General features: G+C 41.4%; 1 protein-coding gene across 2 annotated transcripts; it reads right to left on the bottom strand.

Annotated features, from left to right (window-relative positions):
- Positions 1-2,730: 2,730 nt before the first annotated feature.
- Positions 2,731-10,381, bottom strand: spartb (spartin b). 2 transcript variants are annotated; one of them, XM_069668511.1, is made up of 8 exons: positions 10,183-10,381; positions 8,945-9,783; positions 7,366-7,563; positions 5,423-5,579; positions 5,124-5,318; positions 4,875-5,033; positions 4,691-4,781; positions 2,731-3,845 (listed from the first exon to the last, which is right to left on the bottom strand). In XM_069668511.1, exons 2-8 carry the CDS (start codon positions 9,776-9,778, stop codon positions 3,641-3,643), a joined length of 1,839 nt encoding a protein of 612 aa, XP_069524612.1. In that variant the 5' UTR covers positions 9,779-9,783; positions 10,183-10,381; the 3' UTR covers positions 2,731-3,640. The 2 variants fall into 2 exon arrangements, with proteins under 2 accessions (XP_069524612.1, XP_069524613.1); XM_069668512.1 differs by lacking the exon at positions 2,731-3,845 and adding an exon at positions 3,974-4,516.
- Positions 10,382-10,760: the final 379 nt, after the last annotated feature.

The raw sequence follows: 10,760 nt of genomic DNA, 5'->3' as shown, positions 1-10,760 counted from the left end.
AGCAATAAAAGTAACTCCACTAGAAAATATTACACCTTCCATCTGTCGTAGGCTTTCTTCTCTGACTCCATCTCAAAGCATGGTTGCATGGAGCATGGGGATAACAGTGAGCTTGTAGCTGCAGTCTATTAGACATGGCGGGTGAAATAAAACCCTGCAAGTACTCGACCAATTAGAAATGATCAGCACTGCAGGCCCCGCCCTGAAAGTTCCTGGACTTTGGAAAGTACTACCCCCCGAGCAGGGACTTTTCAGGGGGTAAATCAATTACCCTCAAACTAAATTTAGACCCTGGTTCTTGCTATCGAAACGCACAGAGTTCCTCAAAAGGTTTATAGTTCCTGGGGAAAGTTCCTGCTGTCGAAAAGCACCTCAAGTATTTGTCTTTTGGATTAAGTTTAGAATCACCATGACCTGGATGACTGAGAACCTTCACAGACATGTCTTAGGCCTACATGGCCTACATCTTTCAAGGATAATTGGATAAGGAGTGGGTCTAGCTACTTTTGTGGCCATCAGCAGTTTTGAATTTGTCTAACGTGATGCACTTTATTAAAGTGTTTCATGTTTACTTTATTAAAGGGCTTTTATCCAGCTGGCCTGCTGAAGGCATAATTTACTTAACTTCAAAGTCTTGGAGTTTATTTCAAAGAGTCACAGGTTGCTGATCAGGCTCCTAAAATATTCCACAAACTTTTGACTTGATGAAAAGTTAACTTACTTTCTTCAACAACTTTTACTTGTATCTTAAAGTATGTTTTGAACACTAATCTGGCCTCATTGTGATTTTGTTCTTTAGAGAAATGAAGTTTAGATACAGGCTACACATATTGTAAACCCCCTTGACGCATATTCATGATAATGGGCTTCATTGAATTTCCCTGACTAAGATTAAAGCAATGAAAACTGTCCTTTACTTTTTTATAACCTGAAAATATAAATCAAATGTTGAAAATATAGGAGACATCAGAGAGTCGTGTGGATATGGGGCTTTGTTTGCTTCAGGTACCAGGATGAGTCTACAGACGAACCAACTCCTCTTCTGAAAAGGATAATTGAGCTCCAGGCTTCTCTTCATGCTAACAAGGAAAAGAAACAAAGGTTTGATTTAGTCGATGTTGATTGTTTTATCAGATCAATTGGGGATATTCTCCTAAAATGCATACATTTTCTATTCAGTCATGGGCGTCAACATGTGTAACTGAGGGTGTAATAATTCTAATTTTGATGGAATTATATGAGTGGTGATGTTTTTTAAACAACAATTTGAGGTTCAAACACACTATTCTTCCCACAGATGAACTGAGAGCAAAGCAGGCTGACTTAATATACTGTTTTTTGTGACTCGCACAATTCTGGCAGGAATAATAATGATAGGTTTAATGAATTGCATTGTTTGAGAATCCTGAAGTTTGAGTCTGTTGACTTTAAAATTTCAGATTATTTCTACAGACAATGTTCCCAGCTGAAGCTCTTGACACAAGTTAATCAGCCATCTATCACATCAACCAATCCTCTGACTATGGCTCGAATGCCATCTCCAGCTGAGGGCCTGTCATCACTGCATGCATGCCCCGCCAATACTGTTGGTCAAATCGTCTGTGCCCCGGGGACAGAGGCTGCCAGTGTGCCAGGATCAATTTCTCTCTGTCTCATTTCAGTCTGTGGAAAATAACTGGATGAACCCAACCTCTGCCTTTATGAACCCCACCTCACATGCTCCCACATCAATGATCAGCCATACTTTTTACCACAGCCGGGGCTGCACCCACCATCAGACCAGGTGTTTTTAAGGACGACCGTCCTGCCCTTGTGGATCCTAATGTTCTTCCATCCAAGAGTCCAAAGTCATTTTGATTCACCTATGGTGGCCCAACTCAGTGTTTCAACTGTAAACATAACAAACCAACACCTCGTCCCATTGTCTATGTATCTAAATGCAAATTCAACTTCTGATGATGTGAACAATGAGAATGGAAATGTGTCAGGGTCAGATGCTCTGTGTCATACAAGACTCCTACTGGAGAGTAACCCCTGTGGAAGTAGTCTTTGAAACGACAGGATAATGACAGATTTAATGTTGGAAAGTGATGCTGCTTCAGATTGTTTTAACTACATCTTTTAATTTTCAATCAAACATTTTAAGAATTGAGTAGTTTTTGAGGTGAATAGAGGAGATAAGTCTTACTTTTAAAAAAATAGTTATGTAAGTGAATGATGTGTTTCATAAAATGGGAGCTATTGGAGGATTGTTGTTTTGGTCTTGCAGTTTAATAAAATTATTTCTTTGAAAACTCCTTCCACTTCGGTTGCGATATGAATAGTAAACATCTGAAAAATAGCTCATCTTAAAAAACACATTTTTGTTTTGACAAAATGTGAAATTAAAATATTTTCCGAAGTAAAATTCTTTCAAATCCATTTCTAATAGTTTACAGAATAACCCTTCAGTAGGATGAAGGACAGAAGCAGCCACTAGATGGCGTTGTATAGCTGACAGCTTCAAAAAGTATCTGCTGGATTTCAACAGAATGAAACTGCTCAAAGACATCCTGTTCCCACTGAGCACTAAACAGATAGTAGTGAATCTGAAAATCTTAAAAAACAGGGAATTTCTTGTTCTTGTTTTCATTTTATTAAATCACAATCTCACTGGTTAAATACAGAATTTGTTAACCTGAAAGTTACATGTACCTGCTCAAGTCTTAAAGCTGGAGTTTAAAAGAGACAAATCTAATCAGTCAAAAATGAAGAGACTAGCTTGATCATAAACAGTTAGCAGCACACTTCAAATTGACTTTTTAGTGAAATGTTTTGTCCATACATGAAATGTTAAAATCTAGATTTTTATGTTTAATACTTTAAATATTAACATTTTCAAGATATGTGGATAGAACTGAAATGCATAAGAACAGCAGAACACAAAAATAATCCGTTTTAATCCCCTCAGACTTGCAATTGAGAAGAATTAACTTTTAAGTTTCTTATTAAAGGGTCTGAATGAAGTGCATTATAGACTATAGTCAGAAGTTTTACAGCTTCTTTAAAAATACAATCTTTGGATATTTGATATTTGCAGGCACTCAGCAGCATCAGTGATGTCTTATTTAAATACTACAACTGCTGCAGATGCTTCTCGCCTCAATTATATCTGCATTTACTAATAAACAAATCCTATTTTTTCAAGAGTCATTCAAAGTATATGAATTACACATACCCTTACAGGGGAAACAAATACTTGCTTTATAAATATTGGGAAATATGTCCAGTGTCTAGCCATAAAAAACATCAATGCTTCCTTCGTAAAAATAGCGCATTTATATTGGTATCTTCCAAGTTAAATGATAATACCTGAATATTATAGAGTGTCAGTATATATTAATATACTTATATCTAAATTAAGGATTTTATTTGGGTTATACAACCTGCTGTTTTTCTTTATTTAGGTCCGTTTACCATATTTTAAATAAAGATTAAGGTGCTTTAGAGGTGTATGAAACTATAAGATGTAAATAACTGTAGTTATCTTACAAACATATATTTTTATAAATAATTAATATTAAATATAGATTTATTTGATAGAAGAATACAAATTATGCTTTAAGGCGTTGCTGAGGGGATGAGGCAGGGGCACTGCTGGCTATTTTCCAGATTTCTCCACTTGCTTCCCGTTCTCTGGTTGATCCTGAATCTTGTAGTCTTCCAAAATCGCCTTTGCCGTGTGCTTCCCAGTCTTTTTCACCACAGCTTTGATCCCCAGGTTGTCAACATTGAAGGCAGTGAGGCCGACATTAATGGCAGAATTGACCGCGTGGTCTGTGGCTTGTCCTGCTGCTGCTCCGTACCTTCATCAGAAGCCAGATTGGGTGAGAGGCCAGAGCGTGAGGCGAGAGAGAGAGAGAGAGAGAGAGAGAGAGAGGATTTGGGAAGAATTAATTCATGTGCAGAGCAGGGATCGCGAAGATGCCATGCTGCAGGGTAAACTTTAATGTGAGGATTACACCCATGCAAGTGCGTAGTCTTAAATTAGGAAACCTCTGACTGCCAGAATTTGAATTGAAATTATTCTCCACCACGATTCAGGAAACTTTGGGTGGGCAATACTTATGGTAATAATTATTTTCCACAATATCAACGTATATTGATATTGAACATAGAAACCATTAATGAAGAAATAGCCAGATCGGGTTGTTATTTTTTGCTTCATCCATCTTATAGAAAACAATTACATATTTTGCTCGTCATTGGAACACGTAGCATCTATTAATTAAATTGGGAAGACTGGCAGGACAGAAACGTTGCTAGTTGTGATCTTGAGAAGCAGCACCGTCATGTGATTGGCAGCGGAGGGGAAGGCAGTGAATTGGCACAGCATAGATTCCTTTGTGGAAGAGCCAATTCACTTCATGTCATGCTTGTGATTAGTAGTTCAAAGAGTTAAACAGCTGTGACTAATTAGGAATAATTACACTTCTTCTCATTAGGTGGGTCAAAGATGTTTTGTAGACCCCTAAATCTGCAAAGCAAATTGAAAAGGGAGTGAGTGCATGTTTGAATGTGTAATGCAAGAGGGAGAGAGTCATTTGTAACAAATACATTAAAAACCGAGCAGTGTTAAACTAAAATCTGCATTATGTTAAAGCCAGTGACAGTGATCAGACAAGTATACAAAATAAAAGAACAGACTTACTTGTGCTTTACGGTGGTGACTGTTTCTGCTGCTACACTCGTAGTGATGTTCTTTGCTGCTACCTCCAAACCAGTCCACATGGTGGCAAATCCTGAGCACAGAATACAAAGCGCATTGGGCACATTTTAGTATTCTTCTTTCCAACAACTTCCTCTTAGAGAAAATAAAGCTTGATGCACACTACCTTGCACTCCACTGGCAGCCACTACCATGGCTCCGTCTATGTTGGAACGCCCATCCTTGTCTTTCTTCATCGACTCTGGGATCAGCTTGCCTCCATGTTTTTTCACGTGTGGCGCCAACTCTCGGCCCACACAGCCAGCGACAGCACACACCCCGTCCACTGCAGAAACACAGCATTACTTAATTAGAGGTCTGCTGCCAAATAATCACAAGGTCAGTAAAACATGCTGACTGGGGACGACTCAGTCACCTAAAAACTGGCTGACTTTGACAGCTCCTCCTGTAGCTTGCTTGGCAACATGGAGGCCTTTGGTGACTGTGGGGCTGACGTGGGTGGGTTTGTCCTCAGGCGTGATGTGCTCCCGCAGTTTAGACGCCCCTTTGTGGATGGCCTTGCCTGTAAACTCGGCTCCTTTTACCAGGCCCCAGCTTAGCCAGGACGCACCTGAGAGGACAAAACGGCTAGTCGTTCAGTCTCGTCTTTCCTGGCTGTTAATTATTAAATTAATGCTTTAACATATTTTAGGGGAAGACGCAGTTTGACCTCACCCGTCAGGATCCCATTTGCCACCTTTTCGCTCCACTCAGGCAGAGCCTTCTCCTCCTCTGTCGCAGCGGGTGCAGCCTCTTCAGGTGCTGCCTCCTCAGGTGCAGCGATGGACACCTTCTGACTGAGATTAATGGAGTCTGAAGCTTCATCAGGATCCTGCCCATAAAGACACATAGGTTAGCTACTGTAAGATGAAGAGAGACAAGGTTGGGGGAAACTTTTGGACAACTTGTCTGCTACTTTGTGCAAGCTGTACACATCCCCATTCAAATGCTCATCTCAAAGAAACCCCCTAAACTCACACAATAGCTCCTCTTGTTTTTCTCTGCTTCTCGTTACAATGCGCTGTTTGTTTGCCAAAAAGAGATGCCAATTTGAAGACTCTGAAGTCAGAACACACTCTCCCTTTGTGCTGAATAACCTAAAATCTTCCATTTCCACCAAAACTACAACAACACAGGAGTGCGTACTTGCTGATAGGCTATCACGTCCATCAGATGAAATAACGAGCCTGGCTGCGTACATCAGAAGTGACCTTGTTTGGCATCGATCTGAGCCTGCATCTCTTCCTCCATCATGGCTGAACTAGCTCTCGTCTTTCAGCGAGAGCTCTGAGGTTGTTCTAACAGCGGCAGATAAGAGCATTATAACTGATTAATTCTCCTCACCTGCCTGTCTCAAATCCCCTCAATGCTGAGGCAGGGGTAACGTGGAGAAGTGTGCCAGCTCTGAAGTAAACAGCAGCAAGAGTTTCATGCCAGGGCGAACCAGTGAGAAAGTTTGTTCTCCTGTGAGTCACACTAAAAGAATCGAGTAAGCAGCAACAAAAATCTAAAGAAATATAACATCATTAATATCTGTAGTTGTTCCTCTGCTTGCAGAATTGTGTTTGTGATGAATAAATTAATTAATGGCGTAGGAGTCTTAAGGAACTGCCAAAAAATGGCTGTCAGTCAGCACTGTCTAATGAATTTCAACACTGAATTTACAGACAAAAAATATCTTCTCCGTGTGATGACAAATCTATTTAGGTGTTATATACTTCTGCATGTGAACACTGATTTGTTTAGTCAACATTAGCAGTTAAAGCTAAGCATTGTAGCATTACATTATTATCATTATTACATGAGTGGGATCTCAGCTTTCAAAAGAATATGCACAAACCCACTAACACGTCTAAATAACGAGCGACACAACACACACATTTTCTATGTGTCCTTTTCCTAAAATAGCTCTCTGTGCCCCACTGGCACAAGAGGATTAGCCAAAAGGCATTGTGTAACAATGACTTTCAAGACTTCTGTACTGCAAACACAATCTGAAGTGAAAACAGTAGAAACCCTGTTCAGAGTTTCATTTTTCTGTGCATGTGATCGCTCATAAAACGCATGAAGATAAACGTCATCAAGCTGCAGATGGCTTGTGTTGATGTACAAAGATATACAGTCACCGGCCACTTCCTTAGGGACACCTGAAAAATAATAATGTAACCGAATACACCAGCTCAGTCATAAGATTTGCTTTCATGTTGCATGTTTCATAGACGTGTTAATTCAATGATATTTCAGCGTCAGGGTGATAACTGGTGGTGGGGCTGTACTGCGTTATATTCAGAGGTGTTTCTAATACTCTGGCCCCCTCATGTATGTGAACAGGGAGGACCAAACATTAGAGACACATCTCAATATAATTGAGTTCACCATAACAACACCTTTAATTATGGCCTCAGTAATAAACATAATTTAATTTACACACTTCCGACTCAACAAAACTAAAGTCAACAAAAACTACACTTAATAAAAGCAGAATCCATGGCAGCGCTGTTGTAATGAACTGCATTAGATTGTACAGATGTCCCTAATGAAGTGGCCGGTGCAGCCCCAATTTGCAGTTGTTGCCCAGTATCAAACCACATGTTGTTCTGCTGCACAGCAACACTGACCTGAACCCTGAGGTCTGTCATCTGGGACAGCAGGTCCTTGAAAAGCTCTCTGTCTGCAGCAGGCAGCTCTGAGGACAACACCACACCGACATAATAGCCTGGAGCCGGCGCCATCATGTCCGGAAACATAAACACTCCAGTGTTACACAGTAACACGGGAGAGTCCATGGCCATGAGGGGGTAGATCCAGTCACACACCTACCAGGAGGAAAAAGAATAAGATAAAACAACAGCAGGGAAATGTGACATCAAATACCTTAAAGTACAATATAATGATGATGTGTTTTATTACTAGGATGTGCCCTTACATACAGCTAAATATAATGTTTGAATTAACGTGAAAGTCAAGTGTAAGAGGGAACGGGGGCTTGGCAAAGAGGTCATTCTAAAGTACATGCTTTTTAACACAGACATCTAAACAACCAGATTAGCATGTGTAATGTTGGCTCTGTTTAGTGCAACACAGTGAGGCATTTGAGAGCAGACAGACCAGAGGACACTGTCTCCCTCTGACTGCGGCATGGCTAACAGGATTATAGGGCATAACTGTGTAAGCAGGGTTTAGATAATTACTCGCACTCGTGAACCACTGATGTCACCCACTGGCAATAGCACCTGGGAAATTCCCCAATGAAGAGTCAGATTTCAGTCTCATGATCCTCTCGTGTTTAGAACAGACAGCGAGAAAAAAGAAAAAAAGCCCAAAAACAAACACAAACTGCTCAAAACACGATGACTTCGACAAATTAGACGAGGTATTGATTTTTATTTTTGGAAAAAGCACGGCTGGCGTGATTGTCTCGCTTATTTCTTATCTTATCGCTTGTTGTTGTGTTTACAAATGACCTCCATATTTACAAAGCAATCTAGTGGTCCAAAGGCCTGATGCTCTGCACACTCACTGTGGACAGAGGAGCAGTGTCTGATTACTTCTCTGCCTCTGATTGAATTCATATCGAGGCCAAAAAGCAGGCGAGCTTTTCAGATTATATGTGAAACTGTTGTGTTTGATTGATGTGAACATGAATGTGTCAGACACAGGTCGCTAATGGTTTTCATAATGACACAAATAAAAGATTCTTTACGGACTCAACTCTCCATTGTGTAAAATATTAGGAATCCCTGCAAATATCTTATTCACTGCTAATAAAAATAAACTTTTCTATAAGAGGAGGAAAGTATTGTCCAGTAGGTCATGACTGAGGCACCGTCTATGTCTAATTATGGACCAATAATGAGCCTTTCGTGGGATTTCCCAGGAGGATGACGACATATGAAGCCAATGGCATTAGGGCTCTGACTTAATGACTCTCACATGATCATGTCCATAGGGCGAGCATTAGAGATCATTAACAAGCCTATCTCCTCCTGCTGATGACTCACAGGCAAAGAGGGCTTCATGAGCCGAGCAAACATCTTGCAAAATTAGGTTAAAGGGCACAAAAAGACTGGTGACTCAGCAGTGATGACATTTCACTTGCACTTATTGCATCACATGGGCACGAGGGTGACTTATCTTTCAAGCTTTAACCCAGACAGTGTTTAGTGTGTTGGGGAGATAAACTTCTTTTTCCCCTACCTGCAGAAAAGCTGGAGGTCGGTTCGGCATTCTCTCAGAGTGATCACTTGTGAACTTCACCAGCCGCAGGTAGCCCGGGTACGACGGAGCGCTCACCTGCCCCTCAGGTGTGACAAAGAATATCTGTACACCGTGAGGGATGTACACCAGCTCCTCTCCCTCCTCACCCATACTGGGAGATGGTGTTGAGTTAGATGTGCGACTGTAAAACTCATCCCCCACCAAAGACATTTCCCCTGAATCTGTTCCATATGAGATAGAAAGGTGACCGTCAGCCGCCTGAGGAGAGTAGGCTGGAGGCTGTTCGACCTGAGCCACGGGCTGTCTGGTGGGTGAGAGAGGAAGACCCTCACTGCTGCATGCAGGCTTGCCTCCTACAGCTCCTGCTGCCTGGCCATTAGCAGAAAGTAGCTTTGGTAGAGCTGGCCCCTCTTGCTTCTCTTTGGTGGGCAGTGTCGGGTAGAGACTTTCTGCAGCCGTGACCATAGCAGCCAGGCCAGACATACTGCTCAGTGTAGGTGCAGATTCAAGGTCAGAGCTGGTCTCTAATATGGCCAGGCGGGTGGTGATGTTGTCCAGTGTTTCCTGCATCTTCTGCTTCATCTGCCTGGCTGATTCCCAGGAGCTGCCGACACACTCCTCTCCCTGTGAAGGCACGCTGATAGCTCTGACCAGGTGCTGTCGCCCTCGCTTGTAGAGCTCCAGGGCCTGTGCCTTGTCTCCAGCTTCGTCTGCTGTGAGTCCTTCATTGATGCACTCAAAGGCCCTCTCATAGCCATCTTTGATCACTTGAAGTCTGGCATTGTCGAAGGCATCTTGTTTAGCTTTCTCCATTCCCTCTGAGAATAAAAAGGCAGACACGATCAGCTTTGTTTATAATTGAATGCATCCAGTGAAACATGGACTCACGATGACATCACACATACAGAAACAGCGAAAAGGCAAACTCAGGTACAGCATGAGAGGGCAGATTGTCACCTAAGCTAGAATTAAACACACTTTATAATAGTATACCTTCCTTAGAGCTACAGGTTGCTCTACTTTCGTTTTACTGCGTATTTCTCTTCGGCCTCTCTGTCCACAACAGCTACGGTATTAATTTACAGTTACGCCATGATGTCATTCTACCAACAACAACTTAGCGTTATATATAACCCTGAAAAGTTTGATAATAAAACATGATTAGTATTAGCTGGTAAGCATTACCTCCTTCTTCAGCTAACGGTTTCCACGCTTACCTCTATGAGCGACAAAACTCCGGAGGACAGCCTGATTAGCCGGTTAGCTAACTTGTAGCTAACGTCACGTCTTTTTATCGAAACTGATCCTTCTAGATTTTCAATAAGCAACCGTCTTCCCGAGTGAAAGGATGGACTGTTGATTGTCGCTACTGGACTTTGCAGGACTCCCTAAAAATCAGCGGTGAGGTTACACAGATTGCCCTATACTTTCAAAGCAAAAGTATACTAGTCACACGACCGTCACGCCTCCATTTTTACTTTTATTTTGAAAGTATTGACAGGAAGTGGTGTACTTCTTTGTTGCAGCTCACCATTTTGACCACTGGAGGGCAGTCGACGCTTATTCTCAACCTCAACCCATTCAACACAATGACTATGATTCAACATCGTTGCCATCTGGTGGTCAAGGTGTTAAACTGCAACACATTCAAATGAGTCAAGTTTCCATCAATGCTTAAATTATGGCATAATAATACTTCCTAGTGTGTGACTGAAGTGCATATTTGTTGAGATTGAGTTTTGCTGAGTTGCACAAAATAGACTTAATGATTTGAGAAAAATAAGTGAAGGTTAAT

This window comes from Semicossyphus pulcher, unplaced genomic scaffold (genome assembly GCF_022749685.1).
Source record: "Semicossyphus pulcher isolate SPU_LCO1_2020_fin unplaced genomic scaffold, fSemPul1.0.p SCAF_19, whole genome shotgun sequence".
In the NCBI taxonomy this organism is placed as follows: domain Eukaryota; kingdom Metazoa; phylum Chordata; class Actinopteri; order Labriformes; family Labridae; genus Semicossyphus; species Semicossyphus pulcher.
The sequence above is the reverse complement of the archived record's forward strand: the minus strand, read 5'-3'. Positions and strand labels throughout refer to the sequence as shown.